General features: G+C 36.8%; 1 protein-coding gene across 2 annotated transcripts in view; it reads right to left on the bottom strand.

Annotated features, from left to right (window-relative positions):
• Window positions 1–26164, bottom strand: part of DHX29 (DExH-box helicase 29) — a 51071-nt gene that overhangs the window by 23823 nt on the left and 1084 nt on the right. Inside the window, exons 2-12 of one of the 2 annotated variants that reach the window (XM_003827366.7) lie at window positions 18202–18275; window positions 16895–17008; window positions 15838–15967; window positions 14996–15141; window positions 13634–13762; window positions 9839–9965; window positions 8888–9046; window positions 5313–5478; window positions 4910–5033; window positions 2821–3429; window positions 986–1129 (exon numbers count right to left, since the gene is read on the bottom strand). In XM_003827366.7, the coding sequence (XP_003827414.2) occupies window positions 986–1129; window positions 2821–3429; window positions 4910–5033; window positions 5313–5478; window positions 8888–9046; window positions 9839–9965; window positions 13634–13762; window positions 14996–15141; window positions 15838–15967; window positions 16895–17008; window positions 18202–18275 (1922 nt within the window). Of the gene's footprint in view, window positions 1–985; window positions 1130–2733; window positions 2791–2820; window positions 3430–4909; window positions 5034–5312; window positions 5479–8887; window positions 9047–9838; window positions 9966–13633; window positions 13763–14995; window positions 15142–15837; window positions 15968–16894; window positions 17009–18201; window positions 18276–26164 lie in introns of those variants that run through there. The other variant, XM_057302299.1, reaches the window with a different exon arrangement.

Below are 26164 nucleotides of genomic sequence, written 5' to 3'. Positions count from 1 at the left end.
AACTGCTACAGATGTTTCAACTTACCTAACAGTAAGAATTTCTCACTATAAATATATTGTAGCTTAATTTAAGAATGGTAATAAGAAAAAAAAATTAGCATTTTGGCTCATGTTGACCCTTGATGATACTGATTAAATCTAGGTCTTGGTCATACAAAGCCACAATGTGACACCTTACCCCTACTCCCTTCCCGCAGGAGCCCATGGGCCAGATAAAAAAGCAGCCATTCAGCCTCTTTCTCTTTGATATCTTAGTGATAAGAGTGAAACCATGCCTATAAACTTTATAAAATTAATCAAGGAAGAAAAACAAACATAAACCAAGCTTGCAGCACATTCAGCATTCATCATTAGGTCTGCTTGTTCTCTGACCTGCTTCTTCATAGTAGTTCACTGCCTATTGTCCTAGAATCACACAGACCCTAGATTATCGTTCCCCTTAACTACTCTATAGATAACTTGAACATTATGAAATGCTACATTTTCCATTTGAGAAATTCCTTCAGGTCCTATGTGCCAGTGAAACTACTGACTCAAAGCTGGTCTGAAGGACCCCACTGATGCCAGCTGGTATGAAGGACCCCACAAAGACCTGACTCCCCAAATAGTGCAGTTTCTACAGCCTGATGATTTTTATACATGTATATATATGTATACACACACATACACATGCTATATGTATATACACACACACACACGCTATATATAACCCTTTGAATAGCAATATATATGTACACACACACACACGCTATATATATACACACACACAAATATATATCCCCTTGAATAGAAAAGCATATAGCAAATATTATATAGTATTTATTAAACCAACTAACAGGAGATACATTTGTTACAAGAAATTATTATATATAAGGTATATAATAATTTAGTAAGCATAAAGAAAATGTTATCTAGTATTAGGAGTAACATCTTTTTAATACAAAAATATTTCAAATTTTTGAATACAACTATAGAATCCACTCACCTCATCTACAATAACATGAGACACATTACTTAGAAGACCATCTTCTTGAAGTTTCCTTAGCAAAACCCCTGTTGTACAATAGAGTAACCTGGTAGATTCACAAGCTCGAGATTCCATCCGGATCTGATATCCACACAAGGAATTCTAAAGGGAGAACATAAGGCCTTGATTAGATTCTCATGAGTAATATGGGAAACAAGCTTTAAAAAGTGAAGCAGAGGTGCTGATCTTGCTGTTAAATGGAGCATTGTAAGTAATCTAGTACAATTTATTATATTAGTAATTATTAGTTTATTAACAAATATTAGCAAATCTATTCAGTGCAATTTATTATTAAAAGCATTTTCCCATGGTCTTCAACTATATAAAGCTATAAAATATATTTCATATTTTGGCAAATTTGAACAGAAAAACTTTTTTTTTTTTTTTTTTTTTGAGACGGAGTTTCATTCTTGTTGCCCAGGCTGGAGTGCAGTGGTGCAATCTCAGCTCACTGCAACTTCCACCTCTTGGGTTCAAGAGATTCTCTTGTCTCAGCCTCCCACATAGCTGGGATTACAAGGGCATGCCACTACACCCAGCTAATTTTTGTATTTTTAGTAGAGACGGGGTTTCACCATGTTGGCCAGGCTGGCCTCGAACTCCTGACCTCAGGTGATCCCCCCGCCTCAGCCTCCCAAAGTGCTAGGATTATAGGCGTGAGCCACCACACCCAGCCCCAAAATTTTTGTTCTTTTCAAGATGTTGAGAAAAAAACTGTTCACTTTCTTTAAATACCATTAATATGATTATTAAAACATTAATAAATGTTGAATTAATTTCTTCCTAAATAATCATGGAGCAAAATATTGAGGTACTCAGGAATGGAATTTTAAGCAGCTTCTATAATTTGGTCTACTTTTCTATCAAGATCTCATAAAATTTGCCACCATTAAAAAGCAGCTAGTATCATACTAGGGGTGCCTAGTGGAATTTTAATGTAACATTCCTCATCACATTTTCTTTCTTACTCCTTCAGTCATTCCGTTGTCTTATTTGTGTATATGTCTGTCATTCTCTAAGAGCAGAAACCGTGCCTTTTTTTTCCTCCTCTATTCCATGACAGAAACCCAGACAATTTGCTAAATAGAAAACTTTTAATGAAGGGGTACCCAGTTTAGAGATAAAAATATAATATGCCATCTCCAGAAAGAACAATTCAAAGTATAAATAATCAGAATTACATGAACTTGCAATTTGTCATATTTGGTTCTAACTAGTTTAATTAATTAAACTAATTCCCATACTTTGCCGTCACTCTGGTTAAGGTTTGGCCAGTTTTGCATATACTTGCATGGCAAAATGCATGACAATAGATATTTAAGTATTTTTCTCATTTTTTTAAAAAATATGGGGTTGGAAAATACTAACATTTTAATTTATACTGTTTTTCCCTTCTGCTCACTGAAAAGAATTAATGAAAATCATTCAGGAATATATTCCACAGAAAACGTTTGCAAAAACTTGAGATATATTTTAGTAGAATTTGAGTTTGTCCACATTCTTTGGCTGTTCAATTTAGTGTGTAACATATTTGAATATTCAATTATTATAGTTAATATATTTTTTCTTTTATAAGAGAATTTTAATGACAGAACTCTACTGATAATCCTTCTCATAGGACAGTGGCATACTATCACATCTATCAAAGAAAATGTGAAAAGTGCCTGAAATGTGCTACTGATCAACCAATAGCAGTGAAAACTCACATACGGTACACATTCCATTTGGATCACAAAAGCAAAGGTGAGTAATGTCACCATCATTCACTGAGGTGGAGTTGAATGACAGCTTACCCTTCCTCCAGGTCCATTTTCACAGCCCAATTCATCACATACTCTGTTGGCTAAACTAACTGCTGAGATTCTTCGGGGTTGGGTACAGACAATGTTACATTTACTTGCTTCCCACTCATTTAGAAGCAAATCTTCCAATAGAAAATGTGGTACCTGAGTACTTTTACCACTCCCTGTTTCACCTGCCACAACCACTACCCGATGCCTTTTAAGAGTTTCAACAATTGAGTCCCGATGTTTAAATACAGGTAACTGTTGTCTTTCCTTTAGAAGTTTCTGATACTTAGGTGTGCTTTGCAACTTTCTAAAGAGGTTTCTAACAGGTTCCAAATCTTCCACATTTGCTGATTCCAAGGACAGTGCAGAAAAATCCTCATCCGAAACTAAATTTTCCCAAGATTCCTCGGGATCTTCAGAGTTTTCTCTCTTATTTTCAGAATGCTGTTGTTGCTGCTGTTGCTGCTGTTTCAGTTTATTCAGAAGTTTGGCAATAAAAAGATCACGTGGTTTATTGGTTTCCATTTTATTTAATTCTTCCCTTTTCTTTTCTGCATCACTCCACTCCAGCCAAACATCTCGGTAAGTGGGAGGAAGTAACTGATGAACTGACTAAAGGAAAAACAGAGGTATGTTATTTTCACTAACTATTTAATATGGAAATTCAATAGATTAGCACTTAAAAGGATAGCTATATTCATCTTAAAATATAATTTGACTCAAATTATTATTACTTTAATATATGTATGTGTATGATGCAAATTCAATTGATTAGCACTTAAAAGGATAGCTATATTCATCTTAAAATATAATTTGACTCAAATTATTATTACTTTAATATATGTATGTGCATGATGCAAATTCAAAAACAGCACATCATATTCAGGCTTCTTGACTGACTAGCTGTGTAACCTTGGGCAATTCACTTAATCTCTATGTGTCTCAGCTTCTGCATTTTTAAAATGGAGCTAGTAATTGTACCTCCCTTATAGGCATATTCTGAGGTTAAGATATGTGAGGTGCTTATTCTCGGAATATGTTGAACTACTGAACAAATGTCTATTACTTATTCCTGCAGTGGCACTATATAAAATGTTAATGAACCACAAAGCAGTTCTTTTGAGATTCTGGCAGTTGTATAATGTTACAGGTCAAAGTATTTTAAATGAACTATACTGGATAGAATCTAAGTTATCTCAATTCTGTGCTATAAAGAATCCACAATTCTCTCTCTGACATTGATAGCCATTTTTATCAAGCAAATAGTTCATAGTGCCTTATTTTGCAAAATAAGGGAAATAAAGACATTAAGAACTTTTACTGGCAGAAATAGGAAAAGAACTACTGTCCAGAGTTCCACTTAATCAGTGTCTAAAATTTTCAATGGTTCTAATTTCCTACGAAGAAAGAAACACATTTACTGTAAAAACGAAACACTGACAATCCAAAATTTTAAAAAAGAGCATTATGTTCTCTTAAAGAGCTTCCTTCAGTAGCACTTTATTTTAATCTTTCCTGAAACTGGAAGTGTATTGTTAATATAACCTAAAATTGAAAAGTGGAAGCAATGTCTACATAATTTTTTTAAGTTGAGCGAGACAATATAACATTAAAGGAAAACAAAAAATTTTCAGCCTGGGAAATATAGTGAGACCCTGTCTCTATACAACTTTTTAAAAAAAAATTAGCTGGATGTGGTGGCACATGCCTGTAGTCCCAGCTATTCGGGAGGCTGAGGCAGGAGGATCACTTGAGGCTTCAGTGAGCTATGACTCTGCCACCACACTCCAGCCTGGGCAACATAACAAGATGCTGTCTCAAAACAAAAATTCTCCTTAATTCAACCACACTAACAACTGTTTTTAGCATAGCTAAATTAGCATAGCTCCAAAAGTCGGATCATCATACTCTCTCTTTCAGACTTCTGTCCTAAGAGGAAAGAAAGATCAAACTATGTTTAGGGTTGAAAGGAAGCCAAATTAGGAATAATGAGAAAGGATTAATCAGAAGAAACAGTCAATAAAGAGAAAATTGAACCATAATTAAATACTGCCTTCCACATACAGATATAGTTAGGCCTAAAAAGTCTTACCTGCCCTTTAACTAAACGATAAAGGGCTAAAGTAGCTCCCAGGTGCTGAGCTTGCATGCCATCTTCTGTTAAGATTGTAGGGCATACTACCAGGACATCATCTTCAGACTTGATTACCCTAACCCTACAAAGAAGCAAACGCATTTTAAAAAAATAAAGTTGACAAAGTCAGATAAAAAAAACTCAGAATTCCATTAACATTAAACTCAAGTTTGTTAATTATTTAAATATTTCCATGGAAGGCATTATTAGATAATGATAATCTATCAGACAATAAACCTGAGATGTAGAATTGAGAGCTTCCTAAATGTCTGCTTACCTCACAGGGAACAAAAAGATTTCCACCTTAAATTTTTCTAAAGTTCATTCAGTTAATTAAAAACAACAACAACAAAAAACATACCTACATTTCCAGTATCTACCTACTGGAACTTTTTCAAAGGAAGGATTTGGACTCTTGGGAAGATTCTTCCTGACCCAATCAATCAGAAATTGTTTGGGAGATTTTCCAGTCCAACTTCGAGCAGTATAGTCAAAATTTCTTACATCATGAGGTTCTTTCTTTTTATCTAAAATGGTAAACAAAGATTGGTTCTTTAAAAATGGTCAAGCATTCTCTTTTCAGTGATCAAAGTCCTCTCTTGCTTTGGAGAACAGCACTTTTAGAAGATAATACTTGAGGCCAGGTGCAGTGGCTCATGCCTGTAATCCCAGCACTTTGGGAGGCCGAGGCGGGTAGATCACGAAGTCAGGAGATCGAGACCATCCTGGCTAACACAGTGAAACCTCGTCTCTACTAAAAGTACAAAAAAATTATTTGGCGTGGTGGCGGGCGCCTGTAGTCCCAGCTACTCGGGAGGCTGAGGCAGGAGAATGACGTGAACCTGGGTGGCAGAGCTTGCAGTGAGCCAAGATTGCACCACTGCACTACAGCCTGGGTGACAGAGCGACACTCCGTCTCAAAAAAAAAAAAAAAAGAACAGGTGAAGAAAGGACAAATAGAAAAGCTTGATTTTCTCTATGTGACATAAGGAAATCCTCTTAATGGATAGAACCTGGGAAAATTCTCAATGTTTAAAAATAATTATCTTGAGGAACTTATGTATTCTTGTAAAATATGACACTGCATGTGATGAACTTAGGATACTACAAATTGCAACATTTGGAAGGCTACTCTGTAGTTAAACCATTAAGAAAATAGAAATCAGATGTCATTTCTAGGTTTATCAGCTGTCTGCCACCGGCACCAGCACTACCCTCAACAGCTTCCTGTTACAGATAAAGTCCAAATTCCTTACTATTCTTTGCCTATTTGTTGCCACTCTTCCCTCTTGCTTATTATGCTATAACCACAATGGCCATCAGTCAATTCTTCAATGCTCTAAGTATGCCTGTCTCAGAACAGCAGACATAGCCACATGTGGTTAAATGTAAATTATTCAGTTTCTTAGTTACATTTCAAATGCTTCTTACTCATATTTGGCTAGCAGCTATGACACTGGATAGTACAGATATAGAACATTTCCATCATTGAAAATTCTGTTGAATAGTGCTGCTTTCTTTTTTACCTTAGATATTCCAATGTACCCTCTCCTTCTTGGAAGGACTGTTTCACCAACTTGTCACCAGGCTAACACCTAAACATCTGTCAAATCTCAGAGTAAATGTCATTACAGCAAGGTCTTCCCAATCCAAATTAGACCCCTTTGTTATCTATATTATTAGAAGCTACTTCCTTTGATAGTACACATCATAATTTGTAATTACGTATTGTATATATTTGAAGCTTACTTTTTCTACTGTACACTTGGAAAAGGCAGAGACTAGGTTATTTTGTTCATTACTGAACACACAATAAATACTACTGAGGCCAGGCATGGTGGGTCACACCGGTAATCCCAACACTCTGGGAGCCGAGGTGGGTGGATCACCTGAGGTCAGGAGTTCGAGACCAGCCTGGCCAACGTGGTGAAACCCCGTCTCTACTAAAAATACAAAAATTAGCCGGGCATGCAGGCATGCACCTGTAATCCCGGCTACTTGGGAGACTGAAGCAGGAGAATCGCTTGAACCTGGGAGGCGGAGGTTGCAGTGAGCCAAGATCGTGCCACTGTTCTCCAGCCTGGGTGACAGAGTGAAGGTCTGTCTCAAAAAAAATCCCCCACAAAAACAATAAATACTACTGAAAGAATGAATAATTTAAAAAACTGACAATTTAGCGTGGGACTAAACTAACTATAATGCAATCTGATAAATACTATACTTGCTATATCAATAATTAACTCAGAATTTTTTTTTAAAAAAAATTAACTAAAAAACTTCTACAGTTTTTAGAAGACCATCCAGTCTTGTCTTCTAAAAACTATAATGTGTGGCCAGACGCGGTGGCTCATGCCTGTAATCCCAGCACTTTGGGAGGCCGAGGAGGGCAGATCACCCGAAGTCAGGAGTTTGAGACCAGCATGGCCAACATGGCAAAACCCCATCTCTACTAAAAATACAAAAATTAGCCAGGCATGGTGGCACACGCCTGTAATCCCAGCTACTGGGGAGCCTGAGGCAGGAGAATTGCTTGAATCCAGGAGGTGGAGGTTGCAGTGAACCGAGATTGTGCTACTGCACTCCAGCCTGAGCTGGAAAAAAAGAAAAAAAAAAAGAAAGAAAGAAAGAAAAAGGCTGGGCACAGTGGCTCACGCCTGTAATCCTCGGAGGCCAAGGTGGGCAGATCACCTGAGGTCAGGACTTCAAGACTAGCCTGGTCAACATGGCGAAACCCCATCTCTACTAAAAATACAAAAACTAGCTGGGCATGGGGGTGCATGCCTGTAATCCCAGCTACTTGGGAGGCTGAGGCAGGAGATCACTTGAACCCGGGAGATGGAGGTTGCAGTGAGCTGAGATAATGCCATTGCACTCCAGCCTGGGCAACAAGAGTGAAACTCCATCTCAAAAACAAAAAACAACAACAAAAAAGCTATAATGCAAATTATAGTATTATGACAAATACTATAAATATTATCTGACAAATACTATGCTTGATGGTCTTCTAAAAACTATAATGCGATGTGATAAATACTATATGTTATACTATTTACTATTAGTAAATAGTATACTATTAAACTATAGTATATAATACTATACTATTTACTATATACTATTATTTTAAAAAAATAATTAACTAAAACACTTCCATAGTTTTTAGAAGACCATTCAGTCTGGTCTTCTAAAAACTATAATGCAAATTATAGTATTATGATTAACACTAAAATATTATTTGATCCTATAGTGAATGCTCTTCTCAAAACCAAAATGCAATCTGATAAATACTGTACTTGCTATATCAATAATTAACTCAAAAATTTTTTAAAAAAATAATTAACTTGGGAGCACAAAGAAGTACATGATTACTTGTCTGGTGGTATGGAAGGAGTTAGGGAGGGCTTAGGGAAGAGGAGCTGTTTGCATTAAGCCTTGAGCTGGGAACAGGTTGGCCAAGTAGGGGGTAGCAAGATGAGCGAAGTAATGAAACCATAAAACAGCCAACGTCTTCAAGAGTAAGGTGGCTGGAGTAATAAGCCAATGAAATAAGGTAGAAAGGTAGATTGCGGCAGAATGCAAAAGATCCAGAATGCCATGCTAAAAGATTTGGACTTGTTACTGATGTCAGTAGGCTCATAGCCATTAAAGGTGGCAGGAAACTCACATTTAGATCTGTATTATAGAAAGATAACTCTGGCAGCAGTCTGGAGATGAATCAGAGAGAGATGAGACTGAGGCAAGATATTTATTTGTAATTACAAAATGCTGTACATATGTAATCATAATTATTAATACTTTTTCAAGACAGCTTATAAAGTGTAACTTCACTGCCATCTTACGTACTTTGCCAGAATGCAAAGTAACGAATTTTACCATTATATATTTCTTGACATTTTATTATTTACAAATTACACCCTGACCATCTTCCCTTAATTTTACCTTTCTCTTCTTCAGTAGCAGCTGCAGATTTTTCAAATAAATTAAAATTCAATGCACCTTCTCCTTCTGTGGCTACAGGAGGCTTTTTCCTTTCATTTTGTTGATGTGAAATCTTTATGGCTGGGTTAAATACTGGATGGTCTTCTAAAGTTTCCATTTCTACCAAGAAAAAATATAATGTTTAGTTTCACGGTTTTAAAAAAATTGTTATTTATCTTTTATTTATTTACTTTTTTGGTATTTATACACCAGGAGTTTCATGGTTTTCATGCCTTATTTTTTAAAATGATTAAAAAAAACTGCATTCCTTCTTTTTCCTTGTAGCCAATTATTTAATAATTCCTGTTAGGAATCTGTGCAGGAATCAGAGGCAATTTATTAATTTTCACAACATATACAAAAATTTTAAAATAAATTATTTAATAGGTGCAATAAGCCTGGAAAAACAAACATCTTCATTAAAATAAATACTCAAGGAATTGTATTCACCTTTCTCTCTTGAATGACCACGATATTTTATGGTATAAAAATCACAGGTTGGCAAACTATGTCTTGTAGGCCAAATCAAGTCCACTGGCTGTTTCTGTATGGCTTGCAAGCTAGAATGGTATTTACATTTTCAAGTAGTTATAAGAACATTTGGTGACATGATACAATTATTTGAAATTTACAGTATCCATAAATAAAGTCTGATTAGAACATAGCCATTCATTTTTGTATGGTCTATGGCTGCTTTTGTGCTGTAACAGCAAATTTGAATAGCTGTAACAGAGGCTGTATGGCCCATGAAGTCCACAGTATTTACTACTTATTATTTTAAAAGTTTGCTAATCCCATGTATAAACTGTTAGAAAAGGGCAGACATATTAAAAGGAAGCATCATCCATCCCAGGAAGGCCAACAAATAGAAGACAATTACATTTATACATCTAAGTATTTGAAAGTGTTTACCTCTTTGAAATTTCCTTATTTTTTCCTGAGCCTCTTTTTGGCCTTGCTTGTTTTTTTCTAGTTTAAAGGTAGCTGCTTGTTCTTTTGCATCCAGCAGTTTTGCTGCAAGATGTAAGTACCTTTCGTTCTGTTCCAAATAAAACAATGAGGAGGGGGAAAAAAAAAGAAGAGCAAGATTAGTTTATCTATGGTCAATAAACTGTATCAAAATCTGTGATATTTTTACCTTATCCTTTGATCCGGCAAATCTACTTTTAGGAATTTTTCATAGAGAAATAAAACAAATGCACAGATTTGCAGGTGCATAGATGTTTGGTGAGGCACTGACTGTAAAAGAAAAACTGGAAATCATATATGACACATCTCTACAGAGACTATTCAGTCATTAGAAAATAAAATAAGGTTAGCAAAAGAAAGAGGGTGACCCACATGGAGAAACTTCCTTGACATGTTAGTAAACCAAAGCAAACTGCAGAATAAAAAGTAGAGCTCATTTCTATAAAAACTGTTTCAGCCAGGTGTGGTGGCTCACGCCTATAATCCCAGCACTTTGGGAGGCCAAGGTGGGCGGATCACCTGAGGTCAGGAGTTCAAGACCAGCCTGGCCAACATGGTGAAACCCCGTCTCTACCAAAAATACAAAAATTAGCTGGGTGTGGGGGTGGACGCCTGTAATCCCAGCTACCCAGAAGGCTGAGGCAGGAGAATCACTGGAACCTGGGAGGCAGAGGCTGCAGTGAGCTGAGATCGTACCACTGCACTCCAGCCTGGGTGACAAAGCAAGACTCTGTCTCAAAAAAAAATTGTTTCATAAGTATGTGTATTTAAAGGATTATTCATGCAGTAATAATAATACTCATCTGAAAGTTAATTTCACATATCTCTTATCTTATGGAAGACAGGAAAAAAATGGCTTTTGAGGAAAACGGATGTCATAACCCTCAAGGACATGACTTGACTCCTGAGCAAAAACTAGGAAGAGTTTAAAGTTAAACTCAAATTACTGTTTTTCTCCCCCTTAGGTTAATAAGTGACAGCAGATTAGAAGCATAAAACTATGGACTGCAGAAGGAAACACAACTGTTAAAAGAAGGAAAAAGAGACAATTAAGCAAGCATATCTAGCCGAATTTTGGTACCATTTTGTGTAAAGACAAATATCAATACAGTGTAACAGACAGGAGGGTTAGCTACCACCTCAAATTCACCCAAATAATACTTATCCTTTCCATCTTTCCTGTACTTGGCAATGATACCACCATCCCTCCACTTATGCACCTCTTGCCATCTTTGGCACATTTTTCCCCCATAAAATTTGTCATCTTAACCATTTTTAAGTGTACAGTTCAGTGGTATTAAATACATTCATAATGTTGTACAACCAGCACCACCATCCATTTCCAGAACACTTTTTATCTGGCAAACATGAAACTCTATTCCCATTAAGCATAACTACCCATTCTCCCATCCCCCACTAGCCCCTGGCAACCACCATTCTACTTTGTCTCTATGAATTTGACTTAGGAACCTCATATAAGTGAAATCATATGGTATCTGTCTTTTTGTGATTGGCATATTTCACTAAGCATAATGTCGGTCAAGGTCCATCCATGTTGTAGCATGTACCAGAACTTCCTTCTTTTTTAAGGCTGAATACTATTCAGTTTGATGTGCATGCCACATTTTACCTATTCATTCATCTTATTGGTAGGTACTGGATTGCTTCCATGTTTTAGCTATTGTGAATAATGCTGCTATGAACACAGTGTACAAATATCTCCTCCAAGACTCTGCTTTCAATTCTTTTGAGTATATACCCAGAAATGAAATTACTGGATCATATGGTAATTCAATTTTTAATTTTTTGAGGAACTACCAAACTGTTTTCCACAGTGGCTGCACCATTTTACATTCCCACCAACAGTACACAGGGTTCCAATTTCTCTACATCCCTGTCAACATTTATTATTTCCAGTTTTTTTTGATAGCTGACATCCTAACGGGTGTGAAATGGTATGCCATTGTGGTTTTGATTTGCATTTCCCTAATGATTAGTAATGTTGAGCATTTCTTCATACACTTACTGGTGATTTGTATATCTTCTCTGAAGAAATCTTCCTTAGCCTTTATATTCCGTAAATCACCAATTTCTACTGATTCTTGCTTTACAAATGTCTCTCTTCCTTTCCAATTACCAATATGAACCTTTATTATCTCACACCTGAGCAAGTGCAATAGCTACCATAATGGCCTCCCTACCCTTTCCAAATTGCTCTAAACATCACTCAATATTCCAAACCACCTCAAATGCTACTAAGCTTGACCTAAAAATTCTTGTCAGTTACCTGTCCCTAAATCTGTAGTGGCTCTTTACTGTCAAGGAAAAGTGTCAAAATCACCTTCTGGACATCAAAATCTTCCAGTCTCAGGTGAACTCACCTGTTTACTCCTATCTACCAGTACTCATCTATACATCTTATCTCTATATATGCTCATCCATTTTTTACTACTGAAAGACTCCTTGTACAATTCCACAGCTGTACCCTTGTTCACACTATTTCACACATGTGGACCATCTTCCCATCTTTCTTTGCCTGTCTGAACTCTGTGCATCCTTTAGGTCCCATCTCTTTGAAGTCTTGACTTAATGCTCCAATCAGAAGAGACCTCTTCTTTCTCCAAATCTCAAAGTAGACTTATACTGCCCTAAATATTTTACTTATATTAGTTTAATACAGGAACATGGTTTAAAAAAACTTGGATATACAGAAGAATATAAAAAAGAATTCTCCATCCCACCCTACCACCCTGGTCCTAATCACCAGTAACAGCTTCTTGTGTCTCTTTCCAGATGTTTTCTTTGCTTATGTAAAAAAGCAAATACGTAGCTATATATATTCTTTTACACAAATGAATTCATCAGATTACACATGCTGTTCTACAACTTCTACCATTTGCTTGTTGACAGACATATGGGCTGTTTGCAGTGTTTGCCTAATATAAATAAAGCTGCTATGAACATTTGTGTACAAGTCTTTGTGAACAAATGTTTTAATTTTTCTTAATACCTAGAAATAAAATTGTTGGGTCACATGATAAGTATTTGTTTAACTTTTATGAGAAAGGACCAGTTTTCCTAAGTGGCTGTACCATTTTACATTTCCATTAGCTTTACACTCCCATTAGCAATATGAGTATTCCAGTTGTTCCACATTCCTCCCAACATTTAGTATTACTGATCCTTTTAGTTTTAGCCATTCTGATGGATATATAGTGTATCTCATTTAAGTTTTCATTTTCATTTCTCTAATTTAATCTACTTTTGTGAGGCGTCTATTTTTAAAGGTTCTTTATATAATTATTTATAGAAGTCCTTTGTCAGATATATGTATTGCAGTATTTCCCATACCTTGCTTTTTTGACTTAGTATATTTTCTGCCTTATATTTCTATCTTATATATGATGTCTATGTTTTTCTCTCTAGACCGTGAACTTCTGTAAAGGAACGTGCCTTATCTTTTTTTATTACCTAAAGAATTTAGCATACTCCTTACTCATAAAAATCATTTTAAAATATTTGATGATTATCTCTTTAAATATGAGAAATGTTAATTAACATCTTTTGAGCAGTTAACTTTCTGCTAAGTTTTTGCCTAAGTGTTATTTTATTTAATCTTCACATCAACCCCTTGCAGGTACATTTTCAATTTACAAATGAGCAAACTAAGGCTCAGAAAAGGAAATATATCTTGCTTAGGAGCATCCAGTTAGAAGCCTAATACAAATTTCTACTCACAGGGTCAAATTTTTCCTCCTCTTCTAAACTTTTAGAATTCTCATTCTTTTCTTCTTTATTTTGTTGTTCAGCATATCGTAAAATCCACTCTTTCATATTTACTTCCATATTTTTTTCTTCCTTTTTTGGCTAGAAAGAGAAAACAAATATCTGAAAAACCAAAGTTAGAAAAAGGTGTCAAAACTATCTTGTCACTGCTTTTACAATTTCCTCACACTCAAAAGCAGCAGACATATAAGCTGTTATTCCTTATTGCTCAGTGAAGGACAAATAAATTGACCTTAACATTAAGAAATTTACAATTGCGAAATCCAAAGAATATGTTTACATAAAGCGGTAAAAAAGAATGAAAGGAGAACTGTTAAAAACTAGTGTTGGCTGGGTGCGGTGGCTCACGCTTGTAATCCCAGCACTTCGGGAGGCCGAAGCGGGCGGATCACAAGGTCAGGAGATAGAGACCATCCTGGCTAACACGGTGAAACCCCATCTCTACTAAAAATACCAAAAAATTAGCCATGCGTGGTGGAGGGTGCCTGTAGTCCCAGCTACTCGGGAGGCTGAGGCAGGAGAATGGTGTGAAGCCAGGAGGCGGAGCTTGCAGTGAGCCAAGTGAGTGCAGCGCCACTCACTCCAGCCTGGGCGACAGAGCAAGACTCTGTCTCAAAAAAACAACAACAAAAAAACTAGTGTTATTCCTTAAAAACAGTGGTTTTATGAGGATTATTTTTTCGTAGACGTTTTACAATATGCAGAGTATTTAAGTGTAATGCCCTAAAGAATTACAGTCCCATTATTCACACTCATCTGTAATTTTCTTCCACAGACTCTGGGCTTGGTCATGTGACTTACTTCAGTCAATGGGACATTAGCAAGAATAATAAAGCAGGAGTTTGATAAGAATTTGTACATTTTGGCTTATCATCTTAAAATATTCTTGGAAGCCAGATGCAATAAGAAGTCCAGCCACCCTAAGACCACTATATGTGAGGAAACCCAAGCTAGTCATGTGGAAAAAACATGTAGACAGAGGGATGCCTGGCTAGTCTCCAGCTTAGTCATGGGAGTGAAGAAGCCACTTTGGATGTTCCAGCCTTGGAAGATACTTCCTGGAACCAAAGAAACACCTTGCTGAGCCCAGCACAGACTGCAGAATCATGAGAAATAATAGTTGGTTTAAGCCACTACATTTTGGGGTGGTTTGTTATATAACTAAAACAAACAATGATAGAAAAGTCTAGCAAACCAATTAGTTATTTGTAAGAAGTAAAAATGTTATAGAAACCTAATATTTATACTCTTTGAACTGTTACATGTGCTCCATTCTGATTTTATACAACTTTAAATGCTTAATTCTCAAATTACCTTACTCTTAGGGTCCTCTTCATATGTTTTTGTTTTAGGTTGCAATGGAGGTGAAATAGTGGCTTGTATTTGAGGAGACTGAAATTTAGGCCTACTTTTAGGTTGCTGCTCTTCAAATTCCTGACTGAATCCTTCAGGAAGTGCATCTTAAAATAAAAGAAACTATGTTGAAAATAAACAGGCATATGATACATAAAACACACAAATATTTGTTAAGCATTTGTAAACCTTGCCTAGACTTAGAGCACCTAATTTTCTTCTATTCCCTCATCTCCTAAGAATAGAAATCTTAAGATGAACCTGGTTTTATCTGTCAAACTAGAAGTGAACATACTCATCAGATGATAGCTAGCCCTCTTGTATTTGGCCATTATTTCACCCTGACTGTTAGGCTCCTAAATTGTCATAAGATCTTAATCCTTCCCACTCTTTGGCTTTCTGTCACAGCATGTGGTAGTATCCTTAGTCACCACAAGCCATTTGCACTCCAGATTCTTGCCAAAGATTACAATCATGATCCTCTGCTTAATAAAATACTATATATTCAAGGACAGTCCTAATTTCTAAATGAAAAACCAGGAGACATAGCTTATTGAGAGGCAAACCTTGTATTAAGGACATAGCAAAATAACAATCAACAACTGAACACAAAACATAATATTTTCTTGCATAGGCCACAATCTCTAAGGAAAATATCCTGAAAAGAACAGAAGGTAAGAACACTTTAAAAGTAAATAATTATGACAGTGAAAAAATATGAGTATGAGCCAAAAGGTTGATACAAATACCAAAACTACTTCAAAAGGTTTTAGAAACTGAAAGAATTTAATGATATTGTTTACCATCTGAAAGGTTTAAACAGAGCCAATCCAAGGCAGAATGAAGGTCACCTCCATATAAGAGTGTATTGGTCATGGCATCTTCAATGTCCTTTGTCTTAAATGAAAATGCTTGTAAAGCCATGTATAAATCCTATGACAAGCAAATATGAAAAAAGTCACATTTGTCAAAGTTCCCTTCCTGTGTTACTAATTATTCCATTCATTTTAAACCAGAAACTTTGACACAAATTATATTTCAAAACTATCTTTTTTTTCCCAGTTAAAAATGAAATGTGTTTACTGAATTAAGAATTTGGAAACCAGAAATCTTTAAAAAAGAGAACCAGGAGAAATTATCCATATTCTCACTATCCAAAGATACTAAATGTAGTACATTTTTTTCAGTCATTTTTCCATAATTTTGTAAAAAGAGATTTCACTTAACATTATAACATAAGCACCTTCCCAAGTTAGTAGAAACTCTGCATCATCACTTTGAATAGTTACATAATATTCCACTGGGTGGACATATCCTAATTTAATTTTATATTTTTCTATGGCTGAACACTTAGGACATATTTTTTTTTATTACAAGCTGTGCTTCAGTGAACATCTTTATAGATAAAGCATTTTAACATACTTTCTAAAGCATAATCATTATGGTTAGGCAGAGCTGGGTTCAAATCCAGACCCTGTTTACTAGTAACCTTAGGGTATAATTTATGGCATCTTTGCAAGCCTCAATTCTTTCACTTGAAAAAATGGGGCCAAATACATTTACTTCATAGGACTGTTGTGTCAGAGAAAATGTAAACAAAGTGCCCAGCACAGAATCTAACATAGTAGGTGCTCAATAATATAATTCTGGGGATATACCTTAATTTTCATATCACCATTTTAATGTGTGCACTTGTACCTTCTTGATTTAAGGTGTGCACAATTCTTTCTCTATTCTTAGAGATGGAAATGATCTACATAAAATCTCAATGGAAGTTGTAAAGCCATTTTTATCTCACATGAGGAGCTGTCTAAAAATGCTTCACTAAAACTAAGGAACTTAAAAAAGTTTGCAAAATACCTGCAATTTTTTGGCAGTAAGTCTTCCAGAAATCATTCCTTTGTCACTATTTTGCTTTTTATGCTCATTGATCACTCCAATAATTCTTTGCTCTAGTTTGTTATTAATTACCACCTGTTGAGGCCAAAAAGGTCATATCATTTAGAAGCTAAATTATTAAAAAATTAAAAGCCAATCATACAGTTTTCTATATTCCTGCCAACCAAGCCCAAAATTTCAGCTAAAATCAGATACAGTAATTATCATTTTTTGGACTACCACCCATTTGACCACATTCCTATCATTTCTTTAAGAAAAAATGTGATATGAAAAAAGCAACAAGATAACACATGGCAAGAAAAAGCCTCTTGAGGGCAATGTCACGAGACATTGTCCTTGGACCACCCTTGGGTTGCTGTCACAAAGATTCCTAAGTTCTATCCCAAACATACTGAATCAGAATTCTTGGAGGGGTTTAATGTAAACCAGTGCAAGCACACAACCTAAAACAATGAACACTACACTAAAAACGGCTATAACAAGTAAAACTGAAAACTAAATATGTAGTAATAAGCTACACAAATTCTTTTGGCTTCTAGACTTTGATTCCTACTTTTTCCTACTAGCCATTTTATTTTCTGTTCTTTTGTTATTTTTGACCTAAGAGTACACAACCATCTACTTACAAAAATATCTTCCCTTTGTTACTTTTTAACTAAATGCCTACTATAAACTAAGCACAAAAATATAATTCAGAAATTCACAGTCTAGCCCAGAAAATATATATAAAGAGACAAATTACAACCCAGCATGGCAATTCATCAAAAAAGATATATCAAGTAATAGCAGAACCACCAAGAAAATCAACTTGGCGGTTGATAAAGGACTTCATAGAGGTCACAGAGGTGACAAATAAAAAGGGGAAATAAGGGCACTCTACGCAGAGAGTACATGGGTAAAAGCTAGAAGTTGTAAAATCACGGATTTAGAAGAACAAATGAGATATTCATGAGATGTCCCATGAACTAAAATATTAAGTAGAGATCAGAGTAGTAGAGAGGAGGGTGAAACGGTATTCTAAGACAGACCTGAAAAAATGTATATGCCATGCTTAAGAAGTTTAGATCTTAACCAGGCCTTCCTTCATTTCTTACTGTCTCTCAACATATGTGTATGATTTACTTATTTTTAGTAGAGATTAGCTCTTAGAGTACTATTTACAAAAATTTAAAACACCCCATCATTTTCTTACATTTAAGGATACATCTTTTTTGGGGGAAAAAAGGGGGAAACATTTCTTGAAATGACTCAAAACCTTGGTTACTTACTTTCAAAATAGATTTATCCAGATTTGCAGGACCACTAGAATCATTTGTAGAATTAAAACTATAAATTTTTGGACCTGTAAATACAAATAGACAAGGCAATTTAATGATTAATATCTATTACATTATTTTAATTTTCCTCTAAAGAATGCTAAATATTAAATATTCGATTTCAGCTTTTTTCCCCAATACTTCACCAAATAACTCAATCTAGTAGCTAGCAATATCCTGTCTAAATTTTCAACATTTTACCAATTAGCATTACTCCATGTTAACCAGTTTCTCATAAAATGCAAATGCCTACATATCTTTTAGGTTAAATCTATCTTTATCCTCATATCTTTTAGTCAGATGCTTTTCTCCTGGCACTTAGCTGAGGCAAAACTTCTAAGATATGATTGTTGGCAGAGTAGATGGACAATTTTAAAGAGAAAGCACTCTTTCTTGAAGGTGGTATGCTAAGTGAAAAGGGAGGTGGGAGTTCCTATCATCTTTTCTCCTTGAACTCAAGTCCAGGGTTGCTATAGTTTCCTAGGGCTGCTATAACAAATTACCACAAACTTGATGGCTGAATACAGCAGAAATTTATTCTCTCACAATTCTGGAAGCTAGAACTCCAAAATCATGGTGTGAGCAGGACCATGCTCTCTCTGAAGGCTCTAGGTAAGAATCGTTCCTTCCCCCTTCCAGCTTCTGGTGGCAGCATAACACCAGTCTCTGCCTCCTCATTCACACGGCCTTCTTCCCTTTCCCCGTGTCCAAATGTCCCTCTCCTTTCTCTTGACATTCATTATTGGATTTAGGGATCACCCTAAATCTAGTATAATTTCATCTCAAGATCCACAGATCTGTAGAGCTTATTTCCAAACAAGGTCACATTCTGAGGTTCCAGGTGGACATGAATATTTGGGGGGACACTACTCACTCAACCCACTACAGTTGCCAAGTCTGTTCCAGTGAACAGAAACGCTGTCTAGTCTCAGTCCTTTAACAATGAGTAACCAGGAAACAACACACATTATTTTCAAACTTTTGGTCTCATGACCCCTTACTCTCTTAAAAATTACTAAGGATCCAAATAGTTTTTGTTTATGTGGGTTATGTCTATTGATGCTTAGTATATTATAAATTAAAAGGGAAATTTTAAAACATTCATTCACCAAAAATAATAAATCTGGCCAGGCGCAGTGGCTCATGCCTGTAATCCCAGCACTTTGGGAGGCTGAGGTAGGAGGATCTCTTGAGCCCAGGAGTTTGAGACCAGTCTGGGCAATATAGTGAGACTTTGCCTCTACAAAAATTATCCAGCTGTGGTAGCACATGTCTGAAGTCCCAGGTACTCAAGAGGCTGAGGCAGGAAAACTGCTTGAACCCAGGAGTTCAAGGCTGCAGTAGTAGCTACAGTGAGCTGTGACTGCAACACTGCACTCCAGCCTGGGCAACAGAGTGAGACCCTGTCTCTAATAATAATAATAATAATAGGCCAGGTGTGGTGGCTCATGCCTGTAATCCCAGCACTTGGGACGCGGAGGCAGGCAGATCACATGAGGTCAGGAGTTTGAGACCAGCCTGGCCAATATGGCAAAACCCCATTTCTAGTAAAAATACAAAAATTAGCTGGGCCTGGTGATGCATGCCTGTAATCCCAGCAACTTGGGAAGCTGAGGCAGGAGAACTGCTTTAACCCAGGAAGCAGAGGTTGCAGTGAGCCGAGACTGCACCACTGCACTCTGGCCTGGGAGACAGAGCGAGACTCTGTCTCAAAAAAACAAAAGAACCTCAACAAAATAATATTAATAAAAATAAACCTGTTTCGTTAATATAAATGATGCTTAAGATGAAATGTGACTATATTTTTCAAGACAAAAAATAATATCCGTTTTTGCAAATCTCTTTAATATCTGGTATCTTAGTCTGCTCAGACTGCCACAACAAAATACCACAGACTGCTGGATGGCTTCACCATCAGAAATTTATTTCTCATAGTTCTGGAGGTTGGGAAGTCCAAGATTAGGGTACCAGCAAGGTAGGTTTCATTCTGAGGCCTCTTCTCTTGGCATGTAGGTGGCCATCATCTTGCTATATGTTCAGATGGCTTTTTTCTCTGTGCTTACTCAGAGAAACTGAGCTCTCTCGGGTATCTCATTTTATAAGGACACTAATCCTGTTGGATCAGGGCCCCATCCCTGTGATCTCATTTAACCTTATGTACTTCCTTAGAGCCCTTATCTCCAAATATAGCCACACTGGGGGTAAGGGTCTCAACATACTAATTTTTCGAGGACACAAACATTCAGTTCGTAACATCTAGCTTCTGCATTCAATCTGCTGTAACATTACACATCATGTAGCCAACTGGACAACCTCACTGCATAATCATGAGAAAATGAGCGTGAAAAATGGCAAAAACATCTCAGAATTATTATGAAAAGTTTTCACTTCATGGAGCCCTTGGCAAACAAGTCTCAGGTTCCTTAGGACCTCCTGAGCACACTTTGAGAACCACTGCTGTATAAGAATGATCCCAGGCCAGGCGTGGTGGCTCACACCTGTAATCCCAACACTTTGGGAGGCCAAGGCAGGTGGATCACCTGAGGTCAGGAGTTCAAGACCAGCCTGACCAACATGGAGAAACCCCATCTCTACTAAAAATACAAAATTAGCCAGGCGTGGTGGTGCATGCCTGTAATCCCAGCTACTCGGGAGGCTGAGGCAGGAGAATCGCTTGAACTCAGAAGGCGGAGGTTGTAGTGAGCCGAGATTTCGCCATTGCACTCCAGCCTAGGCAACAAGAGTGAAACTCCATCTCAAAAAAAAAAAAAAAAAAAAAAAGAATGATTCCAGAATCATAAATCTAGTTGCATGGTTTTTATACACCTTAAAATAAGAAAAGTATTTTTTCTACTTTGAGACATTTAAACATTAAATGTTCTTATGATTTTAAAGTCAAAGACTTTGCTCTCTGCTGGGTTACATTAGGTTCTTCATTTTAAGATGGTAGTTAATATAATTAGATATTTTAAAAGAACAAAAGTTTTTGAGAAAAACTACTTGAAATTAACTTGTACATCTGGGCAGTCTGAAAGAGAAACATTTGTGGTTCTCTGTCAATTACTGCTATGCTATAGTTATATCGGAGGTACCCAAAGCTACATGGCATATGTAAAAAGATAATAACAACTCTGGTATAGTATTGTTAGTTTCCTTATCGTCTAGTCTCAAACTTTACCTTAATTCTAGTAATCTCTCCTATAAATTCATGTCAATGGTCATAAAGGAGAGTATATATTTAGTAGTCTTTAACTATTTCTGGGGAGTCTTATCAATTATAGTAAGCTTGTGCACAAATTTAGCATGCAGTTTTAGAGGTCCCCAAACACATCAAGAGGCCCCAGCTATAACCCTTTTAAAAAGTTACAGATAGATGAGCAGTACATTACCAAGACTACATGGAGAAACAGTTCAAAGTTCATATGCTACTGACAAGAGTAAGACTGTAAATTCCTTTAAAAATGCCAGCCGGGGCAACATGGTGAAACCCCATCTCTACAAAAAGTACAAAATATTAGCTAGGTGTGGTGGCTTGTGCCTGTAATCCCAGCTACTTGGGAGGCTGAGATGGGAGGATTGCTTGAGCCTGGGAGGCAGAGGTTGTAGTGAGCCACTGGGCGACAGAGTGACCCTATCAAAAAAAAAACAAAAAAAACTGGTTTTTAATTTACCCAGTTGAAAAGATTAAAGTAAAATTCTCATTTGTCTCCTCCAAACATTTCACCTAAGAGTTTCAACTGTATCACTTCCTTGAAGTTGGCTTATACTGCAAACTTCCAGAGGGTAAACAAAAGAGCTGAGTTTCTGAAAAATGATCAGAGAAATCAAGGAATCCTGCTCAACATTCACTGGGCCACGTTCACTTTTGCCAAGTAAAGTGCGTAAGATTTATGACAACTACTTTCCTTATTGCCTGGAGACTTTTACAATTTTTGGTTTTGTGTTTAAGATGGTGGAAGTTACTGGAAATCTGACTGGAAGTAAGGATATTAGTATGCAATATCTCCAAGGCAAAGTATTATGAATTCCAAATTTATAAATGAAAGGTCATGGAATGATGCAACATATATAGCTGGCTCTCAAAAATATTTATTACATTAAAGTTGAAGCACAGACAAACTGATTTCCTCAAAATGACTCAGCTAATTAAAAAAAAAAATCAACCAGAATCAGTTTCTTATTGCCCAATAATCTTTTCTTTTGCTACATATTCTTTTTATACTGTATTTTAAAGGAAAAAGCAATGCTAATGACCCACTATGACTAAGACATTGACTTTGAGTTGTTAGCACTCTGATTCCCTTCTGATCGACAGTGTGTACATCTGCAGAATGGTTAATCAGGCAAGGGACCCAAACAGGGACTCTGGTGGTAAACAGACCCAGTGCCTGTCCTCAGGGAGCTTATATTCTGGAACAGTAATATAATTAGTAAGCAACTAATACTCAGATGAGTAATAAAGGGGAAGTGCAGAGTGCCAAGAAAATAGATGAGGGTGAATTGATGTAGTCTGAGCAATTAAGGCCTGTGAGGAAGTACACACTGCCAGGGCCGCCTGACTAATCATTTTGAAATGTAAACCAGCTAAAGTTTCTCCTCTACTTAATACCAACACCGGCCCCCACTTCCCATTGAACTTGCTCTGGCTCCTTCCCAGACTTCCAGCCACATTTTAACTTTTTCTTTCTTCGCTCCAGCCACACAGCACTATCTTCTTACAACATGTCAAACTTGTTTCCACCTTAGGGTTTTTAGGCTTGTTTTTCCCTCTGCCACAAATACTCTGCAGATCATCTCAGTTTAAATGTTTTCTAAGGGAAGCTATTCCTATTTCAAACCAAAATAGACCCTCCATTCTCCATTTAATGTTTACCAAGTCACTATTTTCTGTTCCTCATAGCACTTTTTCTATTTTAGTGACCCTAAAAAAAAATTTATAATGGCTTTCATAAATTTATGACATCCATTCCCAATTCTTATTCCCCTCTTAAAATTTTAAGCCTCAACTAGGTTCAAGGATTTTCAGAAACACAAGCCTCTTGGTTGGAAGAGAAAACTTAAATTACTGAACCTCTTATTTTGGTCTCAGTCATAACATGATAAAGCAGCTTAATTATACTTAGGCTAAGGAAGTGGCACTTCTAAAGCACAGGAATGGAAAGAAGAAAGAAGAAAGAAAAGAAAAGAAAGGCAAAGGGAAGGACAGTAAAAGAAAGATGGGGAAAGGTCTTGCTATTCCTAGAACACTCCAGGCTTGCATCTCAAGGCCTTTCTGTTCCCTCTCCCCAGGAGACTCTTTACCCAGTCATCTGTGTAACTACTTTACCTGCCTCCTTTGCTTGCTCAAATGTCACTTTTTTTTTTTTTTTTTGAGACCGAGTCTCGCTCTGTCGCCCAGGCTGGAGTGCAGTGGCACAATCTCAGCTCACTGCAAGCTCCGCCTCCCGGGTTCACGCCATTCTCCTGCCTCAGCCTCTCCGAGTAGCTGGGACTACAGGCGCTCGCCACTATGCCCAGCTAATTTTTTATATTTTTAGTAGAGACGGGGTTTCATCGTGGTCTCAATCTCCTGACCTCGTGATCCGCCTGCCTCGGCCTCCCAAAGTGCTGGGATTACAAGCGTGAGCCACTGCGCCTAGCCACCTTCTTCTATGATGCCTTCCTTCCCTGACCATCCTATTTAATACTGAACCTCTCCCCACCCTCCTCCTTATTCGGCCTCTTCAGAAATTCTTTCATGAGCAAATGAAATAAAAAAAAAAACAAGACTGGTATTACTTGTTGTGCAAGCCATTTGGTGATTCTGAACCTCTACAATAGAGGACAATTTTGACCAGCTGTGCCGTCAAATTGGAAAGATAAGGAGGGACGGAAGTAGAGTAGAACCATTACATCTACATTAGGAACTACACAGAGTTGAGCATTTTTCCACTTTTTTCTCCAAAATAGGTTTATTGTACGTTATACTATATATTAAAAGCACCCTAAAATAAACCCAAAAGTTATGTGCAAATTTAGGAGATAACCTCTAGTTTTTTTCTCTTGATTTCTTGGTCTTAATAATTCCTTTGAACTTTCCTTACCAGTTATCCAAGTAATTTTCTTCATGACGATATGCACAGCACTGGAGTAGATACTGGGGAAATGTTAACACATATCCATAAAACAGTTCCTACCTCCTGTAATTTTGTTGGATATATAAAACATATAATTCTTTACATATCATAAGGCAAGAACTAACTATCAAAAAGAATGATTTAAACAACTATGATACGTCAGTTGTGAATAGCAGGAAGAATTCAAAAGGAAGTTGTTATCTGAAATGGGTATTTTAAGGTTTTGGTAGATGATGTTAGGGACAGATTGCACTCCATGAAGAAAAACATGGCAAGAATAAATACGAGGAAGGAGAAAGCTAAGAGCTCCATTTGGAGAAATGAAAACACACCAGACTTGCTATAGTTGAATAGAGGAATTATTAAAAGGTTAGAAAGAGGGTTTTAGAAGCTAGCTAAATGATTTGTATTTTATTGCAAAGTCAGTGAGGATGCCATGGAAGAAAATAGGAAGTGTTAACGACCAAAGCAGCATTTCTGGAAGATCAGTCTGATGTTGATATGCAAGACCAACTGGAGGAAGCAAAATGAGCACAGCTATGGAGCCCTATTAAAAGACTTCGTTGCTACTCCAGGAATTCACAGGTACCGAGACTAGGATGTGAACTACACAAATGCAAAGTGAAATATGGAAAAACAGAAACAAGGAAGTCGAAGGAAAAGTTACTTTGGGGAAAGAAGAGTGGTTTAGTACTAGCCCTGTTAAATTTGAGATGCTTGCAAAAAATAGGGTCAGAGAATCCAGCAAAATGTATAAATTGCCAACTTGAGCTTGGAAGAGAGGCCATCTACAAAGGAAAAGATAGAAGTAATGGAAATAGATGAACACTCCTAGAAGGGCTTTAGGAGTGAACTATACTGTCAAGGATTGACACCTTGAGAAAGGGTCACATTTTGGGGCTGGAGGAAAGGGAATTCAAAGAATATAACAAATGACTATCAGTTCAAATAATTCAGAGGAATGTCAGTAAAAGACAAAGGAAAAGTAAAAAAGAAGCTGATCCACAGAATAAAACTGCCATAGTTGTCAGGGAGAAATTCTATGTATTTGTAATTACAAGTATGCTAACCCTGTAGCTAACACTACAATAAATCGCAGGGCAAAGAACTGTTTCCACCTTCTAGGTAAAGGTCTGGTACCTGCCTACTTTTTCAGTCTCATCTCATTTCATCCTTTGGCGATGCTTTATGTTCTGTGAATTCCTCAAGAGCCCCAAGCTCTTTCCTGACTCAAAATTTTTACACATGATGTTCATTACGCCCGCCTGAAATACTAATTTCTGCCATGCTTCACAGAGTTAACTCCTTTTTCATTCTCCTCATCTCAGCTTAACTGTTACATTTCCAGACACCATCCATGATACCTGCTGATCCCGAGAAAAATTAGATTACCCTGTTAAACTGTCTTCCCTGGCTTTTCTTTGTGGCACTTATCTATTATAAGGCTATAAATATGTCTGTGTGCGTTATCTATCAGTTAATACCTATCTCTGACATTAGACTGGCAAGCTCCATGAGGTGATGTCTCTTTTTGCTCATCACATTCCTCACATCTTATCAGACACATACTAAATATTTGCATATATACACATAAATGCTCAGCAAATATTTCTTGAATACTCCAATAAGTACAAGCAAACAACCCGAGAAGAACACAACAGAATGTAATTGTTCATCTTTTGAGCTCAACCGTAATATGTGGCCTGCTCATCTGCAGCAGGAATCGGCCATCTATAAGTTGAGTTGTCAAATCAATTTGTACAGTAAGCAAAACTGCATGGCGGCAGAAATGAGGGCAG

This window comes from Pan paniscus, chromosome 4, assembly GCF_029289425.2.
Source record: "Pan paniscus chromosome 4, NHGRI_mPanPan1-v2.0_pri, whole genome shotgun sequence".
Classification (NCBI taxonomy): domain Eukaryota; kingdom Metazoa; phylum Chordata; class Mammalia; order Primates; family Hominidae; genus Pan; species Pan paniscus.
This window is presented reverse-complemented; position numbering and strand designations above follow the sequence as displayed.